The sequence below is a fragment of the Otolemur garnettii genome, unplaced genomic scaffold (assembly GCF_000181295.1).
Source record: "Otolemur garnettii isolate 467f Iridium unplaced genomic scaffold, OtoGar3 scaffold00001, whole genome shotgun sequence".
NCBI lineage: Eukaryota > Metazoa > Chordata > Mammalia > Primates > Galagidae > Otolemur > Otolemur garnettii.
This window is the reverse complement of record NW_003852396.1, coordinates 16294565-16314077: the sequence shown is the minus strand read 5'-3', so window position 1 is coordinate 16314077 and position 19513 is coordinate 16294565. Positions and strand designations below refer to the sequence as shown.

General features: G+C 43.9%; 1 protein-coding gene across 4 annotated transcripts in view; it reads right to left on the bottom strand.

Annotated features, from left to right (window-relative positions):
• ME3 (malic enzyme 3) overlaps positions 1-19513 on the bottom strand; it is a 202890-nt gene that overhangs the window by 114836 nt on the left and 68541 nt on the right. For all 4 annotated transcript variants that reach the window (XR_002771979.1, XM_003780841.1, XM_023510158.1 and 1 more), the window contains exon 3: positions 512-645. Coding sequence is in view for 3 of the 4 variants with exons in the window: in XM_003780841.1 (XP_003780889.1) it covers positions 512-645 (134 nt within the window). In the remaining variant the exon portion in view is untranslated. The remainder of the gene's footprint in view (positions 1-511; positions 646-19513) is intronic.

Below are 19513 nucleotides of genomic sequence, written 5' to 3'. Positions count from 1 at the left end.
ATCTGGGGAGAATCCAGAGAGTGGGCAGGGTTAATAACTGCTGCCTGTAACTGCCAACATATGATATCTAGGTCCTTCCCAAGTGTCCCCTGTTTGTTTCCTTTCTCCCCCACCACATTTTCCTAATTGCAGGACCTGGGCTGTGTGCCACTTCCATTACACACCTATCTCATGTCTTTGCTCCACCTCTCCCTGCTCTGTGATATGCCCTCCCAGTGCTTCTCTGGCCAACTTAGCGTGGCCACTTCCCAGAAGCCCTCCTAGATCCCACTGGTCAGAATTCAATTTCCCTTCTCACTTCTCCCAGGACATGCCAACTGCACCTCATTCATAACAAGCCTTATCTCTCGGGGAGATCATTACTCCTTTTGAAGGCTGAGCTGGGTCTGGGATCTCTCTGAGGTCCCAATCTTTCCTAGCTGGTGAGTTTCCAGAAAAACCATGGTAGACTACAGTAAACAAACAGCTCAGCCCAAGGATTGGGTGGAAGGAACAGACTTTAGGCACTGACTTGTCCAGGTCGCTCTGCTGCCGTTCATAGTATCTCATAATCCGGAGGAGCTGGACGTCCTGGCTCAGGAAGCAGGGAGGGATAAGGCCATGGATTCCAAGCTGCATCCTTTCCTCAAGTGTAAAGGCCATGCCCTGGGAAGAATAGGAAACACACACACATGAACCAAGGCACCAAGGAGAGTGGCTCCACGGTTAGGCTGAAGTCTGTGTGACTCAGTAGAAAGTGCCCTGCTATCTAGGTAGGAGGGTCATCTTGCGCCAGTTACTGTGACACTTCTGTGCTTCTGCTTCCTCATTGGAAAAGCAGGGAAAGTATCTATATCACCAGTGTTTTGGTTTTACTTTTTAAAAATAATATATTTTATTTTTAGAATAGTTTTGGTATTATAAGAAAACTGAGAAGATAGTACATGGCTCCTATTTGCCCCTTCACCCAGTTTCCCAATTATGGACATCTTACATTCAGAAGAGTCAACGAACTATAGCAATCATTACTATCAACTAAAGCCCACAGGTTACTGAGATTTCTGAATTAGCTTTTCCCTTTTTTGTTTGTTTCAGGATGACATTCAGGATCCCACATTATGGTTTAGCTCATTGTCTCCTTAAGCTCCTTTTGGCTCTGACAGTTTGGAAGATACTGCCCAGGTATTTTGTGTGATATATTTTCATATCCTTTCATAGCCTTTCATTGGAATCTGTCCGATGTTTTTCTCATGATTAGACTGTGGATGTGCGTTTGGGGGAGGAAGATGGCAGAAGTAAAGTGCCATTTCCATTACATCAGATCAAGGCAACATAGAATACACGGTTATTGTTGATGTGGCCCTTGGTCACCTTGATCAAAGGGAGTGCTCATTAGCTTTCTCCACTGTAAAGTTACTTCTGTTTTAGAATTCTTCTGCCATGGGAATTTGTCTCCTCACCACCATTTATTTGCTTATTTAGTCATTTATTTGTATTAGAATGGACCTATGAGTATTTATTTTATACTTTGAGCTTTGTTTATTTTGTTACTCAAATTGCTCCAGCTTTGGTCATTGAGCACTCTTTCAGTGGCCTTCTGTGTCCCTTTGACATATTTCAATAATGTAGTGAGTTGGTTTGTTTTGGAGCAATTCTTTACTTTCTGGCACTAGAAGATGCTCGAGGTTCACCTTGTATATTGCCTGCCCTGATCCTAGAGTCAACCATGTCTTCAAGGAGCCCTGATGCCTTTTTTGCAGTATGGCATTAGAAAGCAGGATCTGGGCACTACTTACTATGTGTGTTCCTTGCTCGGGGGTTTCATTGTTTCCAATCCCTCTCAGCTGACAGGGCACAGAAATGTACATGTGTGTACTAAGCTGTGTGTATAAAAACATATCTATAAAGGTTTCCATATTTAACCACATGAACCATATGAACTAGTTCCTACTAGTACTTCCAACCCTCATCAATTAGCACATGGGTCATTTTAGCCCCATCACTTTTCTGATCTAAAAATTTCCACTCCAACAGTAAGAAACTTGGATCCTGCCATCTGCCATTTATTTACTTAATTGTTTAATTCCTGTATACACATACATCAGCATCAAAATCGTTAACTCATGGGCTCAGTGGGTAGGACACCAGCCGCATACATGGAGGCTGGCAGATTCAAAACTGGCCCGGGCCAGCCAAAGCAACAACAACAAGTACAACAACAACAAAAATAGCTGAGCATTGTGGCGGGTGCCTGTAGTCCCAGCTACTTGGGAGGCTGAGGCAGGAGAATCGCTTGAGCCCAAGAGTTTGAGGTTGCTGTGAGCTATGACGCCATGACACTCTATCAAGGGTGACATACTGAGACTCCGTCTCAAAAGAAAAAATTGGTTAGCTTGTACTACATGGGAAACAACTTTATAAACTAGAGTACAGTGCTCATGCACAATTCGATTTACTGCCCTCTTTGCCGAGATTATTACATACATTTGTAATAATGTCTTTCCTCATAGTCTGCATTGCTTCCTGGGATCCCATAACCTATTAAGTAATTTTAAAAACATCTGGATACATTAAGATTCATTCTCTGTGCTGGAAAGTTCTGTAGGTTTTGACGAATGCGTGTTATGCATCCACCATTACAGTATCATACAAAATAGTTTCACTACATTAAAAATTCCATGGCCTTACCAGTTCATCCCTCTGTTTTCCCCCAATCCTCTGGCAACCACTCAACTTTTTCACTGTCTCTATCGTTTTACTGTCACTAGAACGTTGTACAACTGTAATCATAAAGTATGTAGCTTTTTCAGACTGGCTTCTTTTACTTAGAAATATGCACTTAAGGTTCATTCGTGTATTTTCATAGTTTGATAATTTTTTGTTTATATCACTGAATAATATCCCATTGTATATTTGTACCATAGTTTGTTTCTTCATTTACCTGTTGGTTTAATGGTTTTTCTCTATTTATTTCAGTTGCTTCTAGTTTTTAGTGATTGCACGTAAAGTTAAATATAAATTTTTGTGTGGACAAAAGTTTTTAAATCAATTGGATAAATACATAGGCGTATAATTGTCAGATCATGTGGTAAGACTATGTTTACTTTTATAAGAAACTACCAAACTGTTTTTTAAAGGGGCTGACACTATTTTTGCATTCTTATCTGCAGCGAATGAGAGTTGCTGTTATTTCCCATCCTTTTTAGCAATTAATTTGTCAGGTTTTTTGGATTTCAGCCCCCAAACTAGTAGGTATAGACGTATGTCATTATTGGTTTAATTTGCAATTCTCCTTGACATCACCTTGTGTGTCTTTTCATGTGCTTATTTTCTACCTGCCTATCTTTGATGCAGTGTCTGTTCAAATATTTTGCCTATTTTAAAAACTGTGTCTTTCATTATTGTTACGTTGTAAGAGGTCTTTGATCTACAGTTACAATGCTATCACTACCAAATTCTAATGGCTTTTTTGCAGAAGTACGTAAGCTGATTCTCAAATTCATATGGAATAGCAAGAGTTCCTGAACAGCCAAAATGACTTTTAAAAAGGAGATTTTGAAACTTATTATAGAGCTATAGTAATCAAAACAGTGCAGTACTAGCATAAGAAGAGATGTATAGATCAAGGGAATAGAATCAGGAGTTCAGAAATAAACTTATACTTCTATGGCAAGTTGTTTTTTGACAAATATTCCAAGTCCATTCAATGAGGAAATAATAGTATTTTCAAGAGATGGTGCAGGGACAACTTAATTTCTACAAGCAAAAGGATGAAGTTGGACCCTGAGGTCACGTTGTATACAAATACAGTAGAACCTCCTTAATTGATTACCTCTTTACATTGACGACCTGCTTAAGTTGACTGCGTTTTCATAGACCAGACATGCACCACATGTATATACAGATACAGTAGGCCAAGTTCCTTATGTTGACCACCTGCATATATTAGTCATTTGTTACAATCCCTTGGGTGGTTAATAAATTAAGAAACTAAATATAAAATAAAAAACCATAAAACTCTTAGAAGAAAATGAAAGAGTTCTTTTCATGCTTTGGATGAAAGCCTCTTATTGGATAAGGGTTTTATAAATATTTCTCCTCATCTGTTGCTTGTCTTCTCATTCTCTTGGCAGTAGCTTCCCCCAAACTGAATTTTCTTTAGTTTGAGTACTGGTGGAGAATTGGAGAATAAGTAGGAGTTATGAGTCTGCTCCCTGACCCGGTTCCCAGTTAAGCCCTATGGAGGCAGAGTTTGCTGGCAGAAGTTGCAGGAACTGTTCTCATAAGAGGCACTGTAAGATGTGGGGACACAAGCTGCCCCATCCTTATCACCCGATGATAAGGCACAACACGTGGTGAAAACCAGGGACCTTTACTGTGTAGAACTCTGGGTGGCCGTCCTGGCACTGCTTAGAAGTTCCGGGACACCTCCTCAGCATTTTCAGAGAAGGCCCTGGCCAAGTGCTAGTAGTGAGCCCCTGAGTGGCTCTCTGGGTGGCAGAGAGCAACAAGAAGGGATCTCTATGGGGGATCGTGCAGGTCTGCTGAGATGACCCTTGTTGTATTCAAGGCTGGTGATATGTGGGGCAACTCTGGCTAGGCCCTCTATTTGTAATGAGTCCTAAATAATGGAAAGTGCCTCCTAAAATGGAAGGAGGTTGTGTGGGTGATAAGTTATGCCATTGGCAGGCTGGCTTCCCCCATTTCCTGGGGAAGGGGAGGCTTCAAAGGTAGGGAGCGTAAGAGCTCCCCTCATTCCTCCATCAGCTATAAAGAGAGTCAAACCCATACACTGACCATCTACAGCTTAGAGTTGCTGCTGTGGTCAGCTCTGAGGAAGGAGCTTGAATGAATATCCAATCTCGCTCTACGCTCTCCTTGCAACCACATCGTGAGGGACATTTTACAACTTTCACTTTACAGATGAGAAGTCTAAGCAAGAGAGGTCATATGACACTGCTGAAGTCGCAGAGCTGTTTCTTCTTGAACTGTATTGTGTACTGTGTTGTGTACTGTACTGCTTCTTCAACCAGGACGCATGTCAGAATGCACAAGGACATTTGGTGTGGCAATTCTTTGCCTGATGATTTTCTTGACTGAGGTAAGAGATAGAACTAAGATTTGATCAAAGGCTGTATTCGTGCCACTACCATATACATCCTCCCAAGACCTTGGTGAGATTGACCTCAGAAAATGTGGGGTGCAAGCAGGAGGAGAACGGCTAGAGAGGAGCGGAAAACAGAGAAATGGAGGGAAAAAGTGAATAAACATTAGACACCTCAGCTGCCCTCTGTGTTTTGTACCTTGAGGGTCTTTGAAACAAACTATGAATAACTGGGCTGCTCTATCATTTTTATAAAGTAATAACAACTCGATTTATAAAAGGCCAGAAGAGTTGTTCCTCCTCATAGAAGAACTGCTAACCGCTGAAACTGTATGAAAGATCTGTCTGAAGATTGGCTCTACGCTGAAGTAGGACTCACAAGGCCTCTCAAAGTACCCACCCATAAAGTTCCAAAATTTTTTCTTCATCAAAACCCACAGTCATCCGTTCATAAATCCCCTGTGTTGGTCACGAGCTTTGTGAGCAGAGAGCCACACTGAGGTCCCAGGTCCTTCTGCAGGAAACCCCCTCGCCCCGGGGACTGGGCACTTTCACCAAACACAATTAGGCAGAAAGGCTGTGATCACCTCTCCTTGGCCCAGGGGATCCCAGAGAGGCCCAGGCATCTAATTCTGACATCATCTTTGTTAACGACTGCCATGGCTTTTGATAACGATCCACTTCTCTCTACAAGGCAAAGTTCTAAGTGTTTCTCTTGGCTGATTGCCACCAGCTTCTTTTGTACTTGAGGAAAAAGTATGACTTGTTTAGCAACTGTTAATTTCAGGGATTTAAAAAAAAATTACTTCTTGAGGCTTCTTTTCATCTTGAAGCTAATGTTAAGGCAACCTCAGATTTACAAGGTTGCAGAGCAGAAATGCAGGCACTTTCACTGGACCGTGGTCTCCAAAATAGGATAGGGCTTGAAATGATTAATTCGGGTGTAGGGAGAAAATATCAGAATCTGTATTTCTCTACAAAAGAAATAAACTCTGCTAATCAGAATTCAGGCTCTTAGTGTGTATCAAAAAGTTGTTTCAGGAGTTCTAAGGTAAGACGAGAAGTGATTGTACTATACAGAAGAGTTCACAGTGAGACCCTTATTCATTCTTACCACATTGAGAAATTATGCTTTCTGTGTGCCTGGTAAATGGAGTCATAGATTATATTATCTAGTGTTAACAAAACCCTCAAAGTAGAAAAATACTTTTGAAAATAGGTTGAGTCTCACAGCTGTATTTCAACTGTATATAGCCTGACACCTGCCTTCCAGGTTCTCTGCTTACAGAGAACCTTTGGACATCCCCGAGATCCAACAACCAATGGGTTAATGTCTAGCAAAGTAGAGGCCTCAAGATTCTGCACTAAAGGCCTGTGACCATTTCAACCCGTCAGTGCCTCTGCTGAACCAGTTTAAATCTTTTAGCATCACCCCTGACTTTACCTTATTTCATCATCTTCCCCGAATGATCATCTGTGGCCCAGGCATGGAACTCCACCCTGTCCAAGTTCCCAGGACAAAACTTTCTGGCTTCAGAGGGAGGATATTTGAATCCCACCATCAAATGGCAGAGATGACAAAGGCAGCAAGCCCCGTCAGGTTGTGCTGGCTGTCCCAGCTTCCTGCTGTCCAGAGGCTTCCAGGAGTTCCCATTCCTGACGGCTGAGCTTTTCTAAGACGACCTATAGCCCCACTGTGTACTTGACAATATCTTCTCATACATTAAACAAGCTTTCATGAGGTTCTCCTCTGTGTCAGGCCTGCCATATCAGGCACTGGGGAGTCCTAAATGGAACAGGTCCTGGTCACTGTCCTCTGTGTCTCCTAGAGCAGATGTGTGGGTTAACGTACAATAGCAATCCTGGGCCTTGGCCTTGGACAAGCCACTTCTCCCACCTATAAAATGGAGTGCTGCCTGTTTCACGTGTTGTGGGATGAAATGAAATAAAGCATGTACATTGCTTAGCACAGATGCTGGCACATAGCAAGTGCTCGATGAACACACTTTGTTTTCCTTCTTGGTATTTTGGTTCATGGGACAGGGTGGCACAAGACAGTTCATGACCAGACAGATGCTGGAGATGAACCTTGAAGGGTGGTTGGGAATTTGGCAGAAAAGACAGGTGTTTTCCTAGGGTTTAGGGAGAAAATATTAGAACTTTTATTCTAATGTCGTCATGTCACTTCAGGTTTGGCAGAAAAGGAAGGTGTTTTCGAACGACGACATGCTTTGCCTCCCACCAGTGCCGCTGCTCACCGTGCTCTGAACCTGATCCTTCCACATCTTCCAATTCACCTCCAGGAGGTCTTCCTGCTTCCCCCATTTCACACGGTTTCTGTCTTCTCTGAGTCAGGGTTATACACTTTGGCAGATGCAATGTGCCATCTATTTGATTTCTTGAGCATTAATTACTAGATAACAGACTCAATGTAGTGGGGAAGTAGAAACTTGGAGAGACCTAACATAAGGTTAGGTCGCACAGCAATGCGACCAGCCATAATAACAATTACCTTTCATTAAGCACCCGTTAGGTTGGGTTGGGCACTGAGACAGTCACTTCACACTTGGCTTCTCACTGATCTCCACAGAGATCCTGACTGGAAGGCTTTATGATCATTAGCCCCATTTTTTTGGATTAGGAAACTGAGGCCAGAGGGGTTAGTCAGTTCTCCATGGTCACATAGCAAAGCAGTGGAAAAACCAGGAATGGGAGAAGCCAGACCCAGATATTTCCATGGTTTATGCTCTTTCCTCTGAACTAATCAACAGCTCTGAGACCTGAAAGATTTAATAAGTTGTTGACTGAGTTGGGGGTTTTTGGTCAGGGATGTGATTTTTTTGCTTTGGGCGGAGGTAGGTACTGTAATTTCAGCTACTGCGGAGTGTTCCTCTGTATTTGCCTCAGGTTGGTCAGTTCATCTGCAAACGTGTATGCCTGGACCTCAGAGTTCATGCTCTTGGCCCATGGCATGCACACAGCCATGGTTCCTCTGACTTGTGTCATCACTGGAAGGCAGGATTAGCAGACACTGTGTAATAGCAAAGGTTTTCTGTTCATACATCATTACGTCATGGTCTGAGCTGACTCCAAACTATAACTAGCTTCCTCCTCAATCAACCATAGCAGCCCAGAGGGTAGCACAGAGGGGCTAGAGGTGTGGGCAATTACCTCTGAGATTGCACAATTAAAGCTGACAAGCCTTTAGGGGACCAGAAGGCATTTCCTCCTCCCTTTGCATATTACTTCTTGACTCTATCTGTTTGGGATATTTATGAGTTTGGATGACGTGGATTCTGGTTAGACGGGAAGCAGGATCACTGGGCTGCTGTTCTGTCAGTGAGGCCCAGGTTTATGAGGGCCCCGAGCACACTCCTGGGACGGATATATGGGGGGGCTTGGAATCACAGCTTAAGGAAGTCTCCACAGACACAGACCCGAGAATGGCCTTCCTCCCAGACATAGTTCTGTGATCAGGTGCAAAATCACAGATCCAGAAACACATCGTAAATTCCTGAGGGGAGTGGACAGAACATGCTCATTACTGACAGCTTTGGGCTCAAAGACTGGGCTTTGGTGCTGCAGGCTGCACACATGAAAAAGCTGCCTGCGACCGTCCACGATATACGAAGCCCTTTCTAGTTCTAGCTGGGAGATGCACTTCGATTTTCCTTTCAGGGGATTATGTGCGGCACATAGAGGGCACTGCACTCACGCGGTCAGATAGGAGAGAAGGAAGCGAACTGGAAGCCCATATCCTACCCTCAGTCCCTCCACTGGCTGTGGGGTCCTGGGGAAACTACTGTATTTAGCCATGTGTAATGTGCATATTCTTTGCTCCAATTTTTTTTTAATTGTTTTGGGTTCATTGAGGGAGCAAAGAATTAGGTTACACTGTTTGCATTTGTTAGGTAAAGTCTCTCTTATATTGTATCCTGCTGCCCCCAGGAGGTGTGCCATACACTATAACCCCCAACCCCCTCACTTCTCCCCTCTCTCTGCTCCCTCCATCTCCTGCCCCCCCACTTGAATTGATTTGAGTTTTTCTCTTATGTGGGTGTGTATTAGATCATCTACTGGCTTCGTATTAGAATTGAGTGTACTGGATTCTTGCTTCTCCATTCTAGTGACACTTTACTAAGAAGAATGTGTTCCAACTCTATCCAGGTTAATATAAAAGATGTGAAGTCTCCATCTTTTTTAATTTGCCCAAATTTTTGAGGGAAAATAGGATGTGTTTTGTACATGAGTAGTACTGATTCTGTATCTATATAAAGGTTTTTAATTCTTTTATTTATGTTTATGCATTAAAAGGGTAACTTTGGAAGGTAATAAGATATCCACATGCAAAATAATATCTTGGAGTATGGTCATTGCATCCCCTCTGGGCCACCCGTCTCCCTGGCTGTCCCTTCACTGGGCGGGCACCACAGCTTCTAGAGCCTCCAGCCCACCCAGCCCACCATGATGGACACTGCTGCCACCATCATCTTGGAAGTGGGAGTGCCACTGATGGTGACACGGTAGTTAGTGTTGGGATTTCAGCAAAAGGAAAGCAGAAATGGCTGTGCAGTGAGGCACAGGGCCAGCTGCTGTGAGAGCAGGAGGTGCCACTGAATGGCCACTTCCACCCTACCTTAAAAAATTAAAATGAAAGTTTGAGCCCAAAATGTGGGTGTGCAGAGTACATAGGAGAGCATTATACACAGCAAAATATGGGACTTCACCTCTCTGAGCCTGCTGCCTTCACTAGGCTGGTGTATTAAATGGGAACGTGGATGTTGAAATCACTTTGCAAATTCAAAAATGTGCTAAAAACATTTAAAAAGTCTGTGCCTATTGCGGTTTCAAACTCTTTAGTGTAAGGATTATAAGCAGTTTATCAATTGAACTTGCCTCTTTTTCCTGCACGACAATAAGTCTTTCGAGGGCAGTGGCTGTATCTAAATGAAATGTGCATCTGTCCCTTTTGCCCAGCAGGGTAACTAGTACAAGGTGAGCATTCAGTACATTCATTCTTTCAGCAAACAATTACAAAGTGTCTTCTGTGTGCCAGGTGCTATTTTAGATCCTGGGAATCAGCAGTGACTAGAGGCAGAAGGTTCCAGCTCTCTGTAGCTCCAGGTGAACCATTTCCACAGCCAGCTAGTGGCAGGCCGCCCCAGCACACTGGTCTCTCAGCACTGCCACAGGGAAATGTTCTGCTCTGCTCTGTCCAGTGCGGTAGTAGCCATTGGCCGTGCATGTTGAAATGTGGCCAGTACAACTGAGAAACTGAATTTTTAATTTCCTTTCATTTTAATTAACTTAAATATAAAGATACACATACTGTATTGGACAGCACAGAGCCTCCCCATACTGGGGATCACCCCCACCCAGCCTAGGGGGAAAACACAGGAACTGAGGACTCAAATCCTGGATTTGGGGCCTGGCTTTGGCTAAGTGGTGGAGACACCTTGATTTACCTTGATGCAGAGAGTGATGGTTTGCTGTGCGGAGCAGGCTGGGGAGAGCTGGGTAAATGGGAATTAGAGATGAACTTAATGGCTTGGAAGAGACTCAAGGTGTGTCCTCACCTGGGTGGCAGCCAGGAGGGGACGCCTTCACAGGAGTCTGGGAGCCTCTCTCCTCCAGAGAAGGAAAGTGTGATGGGGGGAGGCTGTGAGGAAATCTGGGAAGAGGTGCCCAGCTGTCACGATGAGAGATTTAAAAGTCATGGATGAAGGAAGAACTCACCAAAGGATGATTACAAAACAGATGTGAAGCAAAGCTCTGGGCAGGAATTCCTGGGAGAGATGGAACGAAGAGAGAATCTGTCTTCCTGGGAGCCTTTCTAGCCGTGTTCTGCAAATACTGGGCACAGTAGATTACTCACGGAGAATTTGGTTGAACTTTGTGGCTTCTGGTAAACACTAGCTCCGGGGAAAGTTCTGAAATGGTCTACAGCTTAGTTTATGAAAGCTCAGTGTGGCCTTGGGTAGAGCAACTAAGAAGAAAACATGACAAGTCGGTAGAAATCTATAACTCCTGCTGGATAAACTGCTTTGTAAGCGTCTGAGCTTCAAAGGAGGTGCCACTTTAAAAAGGGTTTTACATGAAGGTTATCTGGAGGTTCCAAGGATGTCCATCCTGTGTTCTGTGAAAACCAGGCAGCGCCCAGCCCCACTGGGGGTTCAGTCTAGGTAGGGGCTGGCTGGTTCTGAGAGCAGGTGAGGTGGGGTGTACACGGGCCTACGCCATCAGTGTGGAGGAAGCAGTTGTTATAAAAAGGCATCACTCTTTGCCCTTGAAACATGCCTCAAGATCTTCATGGAGATTCTTCTAAACGGTTAAATCAGGCTTTGTATAGCTGTTGTGTCAACACATTAAACAGCTATTGGAGAGAAGCCGCTCTGAAGGAACACGCTGTGGGTTAAACATCTCCTACCTGCTATCACTCCCTCACCCCAGTAAGCTGCTGGGCTCAAGTCTCCTAGGCTAGACCACCGTGACAAAGATATGGGGTTCCACTTTAGCTAGTTTTTCTTACACTCATCACATTCTAGAAGTGATTTGCATACTTCTCCAGGCCTCAGTTTCACTGATCTGAGAAATGGGGATAATACATGCTTCATCTACTTCATAGGGATATAGATGATTCAGCAAAGATACTGTGCAAAGAAGTAGGTTGGAATAGAAAAATTAAAGTTATTAGCAATGATAGGAATAACTAACATAGCTTCACTGGCCCCTTTCTCTGAGATCAGGATAGATCTGGGACTGCTGGGAATTACTTTTGAGAGCCCTTGGGTGCCTTTTAGAGACCAAAAGGAGGGCTTTTAGAGGGCTCAGGAGAGAGGAGACAGAGATTAAGTGGTCCACAATCTCCGTGCTTCTCCCCAGGATACATGCAGTGCCTTGTGCTCCCTGCAGCCCAGTGTATGCTGCGACCAGCCTCCAACATACTGGCTTGCAGCTACCTGGGTCTGTTTTCCATGAAGAAAAGTACACAATTTAGTCTTACTCATTTCTCAATCCCCAACAAAATGTTAATACAAAATAGGCACTTCATAACATGCATTAAAGGAATGAACATGCATTAAAGGATTGAGCGCCGTATACAATCCCCACTTTATTAAGAAAGCTGGAGTGGAGGGCAGTTAGTGGGTCAGAAAGAGGTGTATGAAACAGTGATTAAGAGCTGGGCTTTGCAACCAGGCAGTTCCAAGCTTTGGGACATTGGGCACATTATTTAGCTCCTTGAGCAGCAGTTTGCTCATGGAAAAAAACAGAAAAATAATCTTTGCCTCAAATGCTGATTTATGAGGTTTATATGTAATAAGATATGTGAAGTATACAGCACTCTGTAAACACTCGTCAAGTGGAAGCCAACATCCTTATTAGCTCCTTAAAAATAAAGGAGGGGATGTGATTAGTTCTCTGTGAGAAGCTTGGAGGAAAGTGGTGGGGGAGGCAGATGGTCAAGCATTTTTGGAGTAGGTAACAGGAAGTGTCCAGGGAGAGGAGGTGCAAGAGAATTTTCCACACGAATCTCAAAGATAGCAACCCACCCTGCAGCCTGCCTTCCCCCTCAATGCACTTCAGAGCCTTGGGGCGAGAAGCGGCCAAGGTGGAGGGAAGGAGGAGTGGTGCCATCTCAGTACCCAGCTCTCCTGCCTGCTCTGCTTCTGTTCACCCTTCCTTCCCAGGGCCTGCTGTACTGGGATCTCAGGGGAGGGCTCAGGAGAGCCCCACCTTCCATGCGGCAGCTGCCTGGGCAAGTGCAGGGCAGATCAGCTCCTGTACAGACCCCTGCAGCGCTGACTTAGTGGTGTGGTCCCACCTTCTTCTTTATGGCCTCCTGGAGGCCCTGGTGAGAGGCTTTCCCTCCTCTCTGGCTTGCTGCCCCACTGTCAGGCATCCTTCAATGTGGGCCCACCCTGAAGCCCCCCTGGCTGCTTTCTTACTGTGCATCATTTAATTCAGGGCTCATTAGCTCTCATGGGCTTCTGCCTGGTAGACCAAGGGTCCCAGCCTGGTGGAGGGACCATCAGAAGCACTTGACAGCACCCAGAGACTGGTAGTTAGTTTGGGAGATCAGCGAGCATATAGTAGAATGCTGTGAGTTGACCACCCAGGGGACTGTAATAAACTAGTTAACATGCAGAGGTGGTCAACATGAGGAACTAGCACACATGGTGCAGATCCTGTCTATGAAAATTAGGTCAACTTCAGCAGGTGCTCAATGTAGGAAGGTGGTCAACTATGGAGGTTCTACTGTATATCCTTTTTTACACTCCCTTAGGTGATTGACTACTATTCAGATTTGGGAATTGCTGGGCTGGGTCTTTTTTTTTTTTTTTTGGGTAGAGATGGAGTTTCACATTATCACCCTCAGTAGAGTGCTGTGGCATCACAGCTCACAGCAACCTCCAACTCCTGGGCTTAGGTGATTCTCCCACCTCAGCCTTCCGAGTAGCTGGGACCACAGGCGCCTGCCACAATGCCCAGCCATTTTTTTGTTGCAGTTTGGCAGGGGCTGGGCCTGAACCCGCCACCCTCAGTACATGGGGCCAGCACCCCACCAACTGTCACAGGTGCCTCCCTGGGCTGGGTCATTTTTTCCTTTCATCTGAATTTTAAATGCATTATGCCCAGAACCCAATTCTGTTATCTTTCCCTTCAAATCAGCAGCCCAGTCCCCTGGATTTCTGTTGTGGTAGAGCAGGATTGGGAACTCTTCATTCCACCATTCTTAGGGTAGGACACTGCCTCCCCTGCTCTCATTCTAAAGCCTGTTTTAACCTTCAGCAGACACATCTGTGCTTCAGGACACAAGCAAAAGACCCAACACTCATGTGACGAAACAAGGTTACTCAGGCAGTTCTGGGTCCATTTTAACTCAGGTCATTGCCAAAGAGATCACACAGTTGGGCGATCAAGAAAGCCATGCAGAGGGTCATGGGGCCATGTCTGCACACCAGCTGGGTCATCAGAGTGCCCTACAGAATCAGAATGAGATCCCTGCCAACCCTCATCTTGGATTTCTGGAGTTTCGGGCTGCTCTCCTGGACACTGCCTTCCTCTTCTGGGAGAGAGGAAGGCCTGCAGCTGATTTATTCATTCACTTGCACATTGAACAAAGGGCGGGAGCCTCCTCTGTGCTGAGTACTTTGTAAGATGCTTAGAGCTTTCACTGCTTCCCCAGATAACTTCTAAAACCTCACTCAGCACAAAGTTGGAATTAACAAGGTTGTGCCTCCTGCAGCATATTAATCAAAATGAATTTCCCATTGCTGGGAAAGGGAAAAGAATCTTAATCTTTAAAAAGTGAACTAATTTTTATACTCTACATTATTTATGCAAGTTTTTAAAATAAAATTCATTACCCAACATCTTTCCAGTGATAAAAATACCTTGCATATTTTTACGGCTTTATTGTCTCTTTAAAATGCTGTTATATGGTTTCTGTCATATTGTTTCTTTAAAATGCTGTCATATGGTTCATGTCTTTGATCCTAGACATAGCTGGTATTCTTATCCCCATCTATAGAAGAGGAAATTGAGGCTTAGATGGGTCAATGACATGCCTAGGGAATGTGGCTAATAAATGCCACGAAAAAGCACGTGAGAATAATGACTATTTCAATTGTTGTTGCCATTGGAAGACTAATTGATGCAAAGTTTTTGGATAGGGACCAGAATGGAAGAGAAATGGAAGAATTTGCTTCTGAAATGTTTGGTGACTTTAGGATTTTGTTCTCACCGAGCAAGTGAACAGAGGTGGATAGCTGGAAAGACTGTGAATCACTATCTTGGCAGAATTCCCTGTGGCAGTCTGAGTGCTTCATGACCTTCTCTTCCCAAGAGACTATTATTTAAAATTTAAATAATATTGTTCTTGGCACCCTGTTGGCCCAGTAACTCAGCTGACCCTCAATAGGGTAACAATGACAGAGGAAGGTTATGGGCCAGGGAGCAGCTGAGAACAGGGAAGCAGCTTCCTTCCTCCAGTAACACAACAGCACTTTGATGGCCCAGCTAGGGAGGATTGGGTCAACAAGTGAACTACGGCCAGGAGGAATAAAACAAACAGACACGCTGTGGGAGGGTCTCAGAGTAGGCATTGCACATGCATGCCTGGTGCGTGCGGATGAGTGGGCGGGGGTGCCAGAACTGGATGTGAGATGACCAAGGTCAAGCTCATCTGACAGGGCAATTGTCCGTCAGATGGCTGTTAACCTATTTCCGCCCTGATCTTAACCAAGCCCTCACTCTCCCAGGCCTCTGCCTCAACTCTGCCACCTGACCAGGTGAACCAGGAAGGAAGTCATTTTGCCCTGGAGAGGGTTGACCTGGGGGAGCACAGGAGATCAGAGTAATCAGTCTCCCTCTCTGCCTTGACCGCAGGAGGTAGGACTTCTGAAGTTTAGAACCATATTTGGACTGAATTTATAATAACTGTTTACACTTAACTGCTTTGTGAGGATCTCAGAGCAGTTGTATTTTCTGTGATAGTGGTTCCCAGGCTTTGCTACTTATTAGGGTCACTGCCCTATGAGGTAGGCTGTGGAAGCATCACCCCCATTTTGCAGATAGGAAATCTGACGCTAAGAGAGTTCAATGACTTGCCTAAAATCATGGCCCTTAGCAAGTTGCCGAAATGAGACCAGAATTTTGAGTTGCATTTCAACCTTCTGGTTCATTAATTTATTTACATAATCACCCACTTTACAAGCATATTTTGAGTACCCGCCATATATCAAGCACTAGTTTACGAGAGACCAAATATGTACAGCCTCTGCCTTCCTAGAGTTTCAGTCTAGTGACCTTTTCATTTGAGCCCATGTCCTTTACATACCTTTATATTTCAGAATTCATTTGGAATTATGCAGGCTGGTTTAGTGCCTGGCAGGCCCAGATGCTCAGCAGAATGAGACAGCCGTATTTTTGCTGTAGTTCGGGTGTCCAGGCCCAGGCTTCCCCTTGAGAGGCAGTGGGCCACTGAGGAGGGAGGTCCAGTCTGGAAGTTGATGTTACTAGATTTGAATTGTGATTCTGCCCTGACCAGCTATGAGATCACACGCAACTTTCTTAACTTCTCTGGTCCTCAGTTTCCTCACTGGTGAACTGACGATAGAAACATCTAAACCCCCTAAACGTGGTGTGTCTAGCTAATGGCAATCCTTAAACCCAGCTGCAACCAACTGGGCCCTCAGCAGGGGCAAAGTGCAGCAGAAAACACAGGGACTCAAGATCCTTTTGCTTCTCAGAGGCTCGGCAGCCAGGGGTGTCCTTGGAGCTTCTTGTCTTGTTTATTCTTCCCTCTATAACCCAGTCTATTCATTTTCCTTAGTACTCACAGTTGGGGAACAATTTATTTGGGATTTAAGGAGGTGCTCAATAAACTTTAACTAGTGATAGCAATCTAATGCAGATCTAAAATTAAAGAAAGAAACTCCAAGGGGACTGGGCTGAAGGCTAAAAGTTCAACTACTGGTGCTTTGTGAATGGCATTTTCATGTTTTATTAGATTTATATTTAAAGGAAGGGAAAGGAAAATGTGAAACTCAAATCTTAAGTTTTTCTTCTTACCAGTGCTTCACTGATACAATCAACATTGAGTTATTGTCTTTATTCCCCCCGAGATAAAATCTAGTCCTATGCTTAATGAATCTGAGAGTCTTTACAAAAATTCTCACTTCATGAACATGATGACCTCTGGGATCTATATCTTTAGGGACTACGTCTACCTAATAAAATTGCTCTTTTCCATTCTTGATTTCTGGAATGGCCACTGGAATTCCAGCCAGTATGGCTCAGCTACTCTAGATTAACATCATCTACTCTGAAGCAAACAAGGCTGATATTCACAGAGGCAACCTGCCCTCCAAATGTTTCAAAATAAATGGCTCCATGCCAGGGCTATACTTTGTGCCATTTAGCTACCAGGCTTTTCTAAAAACTTTATCCCATGATAAGTAAAGTCAATATTTACAATCTCTTTTAAGTTACCTACTAGTAGCTTGTTCTACGTTAATGCTGATTGACTAAATATATCACTGAATGATTGGTCACTATTGAATAGTCTGGAAATTTTAATTTGCTTTTACTGATGAATACTCAGTTTGTGGGTTAGTCTATGTTTTCTAACTTAATAAAGGTATCAACAGTCTTACTTAAGTATTACTACAGGTCAGGTTTGTGGTAGGTGTAGAATGGACCTATGCGGTATTTCAGTCTTCTTCCACAATATCCCTATGAAATAGAAAACCTACCCAAGATTGTATAGCTCTTAAGTTGCAGAGCTGGAATGTGAACACAGGCCTGTGTGCTGCTGAAGCCCATACTCATAGTCACTATTTTGTGCAGACTTTTAAGCATTGTTTCTTTTTTAGGACTTAGAACATTTTACAGCAACCCTTGTCAGTCACATCGGAGATGGGGTTTCACCAGTCTACCAAAGTAGGTGTTTTCTGGTTGGCTTTATCCACTACACCCCAGCTTTTTACCGTTGATTCCTTCTCTAAAGGAAAGGGGAGATTTATGCAGCAATATTGAAGTATTTTCTTCTCAACAATGGGAGAATGACAAGATCTGGGAATTGAAATATTCTCCCCAGGAGACTGAAACATGGTCGAACTCCATCAAACTCTGGCTGTGAAATAGTTGGGAGTAACCAACATTTAAAAAATGATATAGACTTGATAGAAAGCATTGGGTTGCCTCACAGTTAGTGAGGGTAAGTACTGGTTTGCACATGTGCGTGCACGTGTGGTAGGTGTCCATGTATACCAGCTTGTGATGCCAAGTGAACTTTTAACTACAGGTTATGGCTTAAACATTCTGCAATATACTGTAGCACAGGGTAAAAATTATGCATGATTCATCAGACTGCCAAAGCCTGAATCTCAACTCCAGCCCTCACCAGATGCATGGCCTGGATACACCATTTAACTGTTCAAACTTCAGGTTCCCCCTCTCAGAAACAGGGATGATAACAGTACCCACCTCATAATGTATATAAAGTGTGCAATGGAGTGCTGGATGCTTAGTAAGGACTCACTCAAGTAATGACAGCTGCTGTATTTTAACTGAAGCAGTTTGGGGAAAAAGTTAGTGGCAAGCAAGAGCAATGCTTTGCGTTATGTCCCCAGAATCATTTTAATTCCAGATGCATAATCCATCTACTTCCCATCCACTGTTTCACAGGCCTGTCAATCACCACGAGCCCCAAACTAAACTCCTCTCCCCTGACAAATCTCCCATCTGCATGCCCTACTCAACAACGTTACCTCAAGCTACCCATTTGCTCAGTGAAAACTCAGCAGTCCTCTTGGATTACCCACAGCTCAACCCATGTACGCAGTTATTACGGAGTCAGTGTTTTCCTACCTCCTGAAGAGTCTACCTTGCTCCTCTCTTACCCATCCCCCCCAGGAGCCCTGTGTTCTCCCCAATATCAACAGCATGCCTGGTCTGCTAATAAACTAATACACACAGTCCTGCAACTCCTGGACTCTAGTCTTAACTCCCACCGTTCGGCCCCTAGAATATACCTTTTAGAACTTCTGCCAGACTGACATTTTGCAAGAACCAAATTTGATAATTTCCTTTCCTAACCTACCACATCTTTATCAAAGCCCGCAGGCTCTAACTAAGCAGTGCATCATTTTTGGCTTCTTCAACAGCCATCCCTCCATGTGTAGCCTTTAATATGGCAAACTACTTAACCATTCCCAGGAACTCCAAATGGGAGTTCCTCTGTTGGGAATGCCATTTTGTGCCCTTCTGTCAATCACTATAGTGGATTAGAGGGTAAAGAAGACATTGACTGACACATTTAAGAACACTGATTCTCAAATTTCACTGGGCATCAGGAATACCTTGGTTGCTGGCTTAAAATGCAAGTCCTCAACTCCTACCTGTGAGTGCTGACTTCAGCAAGGCCAGGGCCTTTCACCTGCATCCAAGGTGATTCTGAGAATCTGTACTCATAAGGGAAGATAAAAGTTTTGCGCAAACTGTAATCCTCAACACACAAATTCAGGAGTAAAGGTGACTATCTTATCCTTGGGAAATGTCTCAATAGAGACTCAGTCAGGAGAATTTCCTAAGGGGAGGACAGTAGATAGGTGGTAAGTTATTAGTTAAGAATTTCCTAAGGGGAGAACAGTAGATAGGTGGTAACTTATTAGTAAAGATATATCTTTTTTAATGAGCAGCAATGACAAGAAGGAAAAATACTTCTATTTAATATAATTATATTTTAATACTATTGCCTTAAAACTTGAAAACTGCATATGGCAAAAGCATAATGATGGCACTGACTCAACACTATTGTAGCAAGATTTCTGGTTGAAAACCCTGATGAGAGTCCTTCCACTGGGTACGTTTACAACAGAGAGAAAATCAGTTGCTGCTCCTAAGGGGAAGACAGAAGCCCAATTG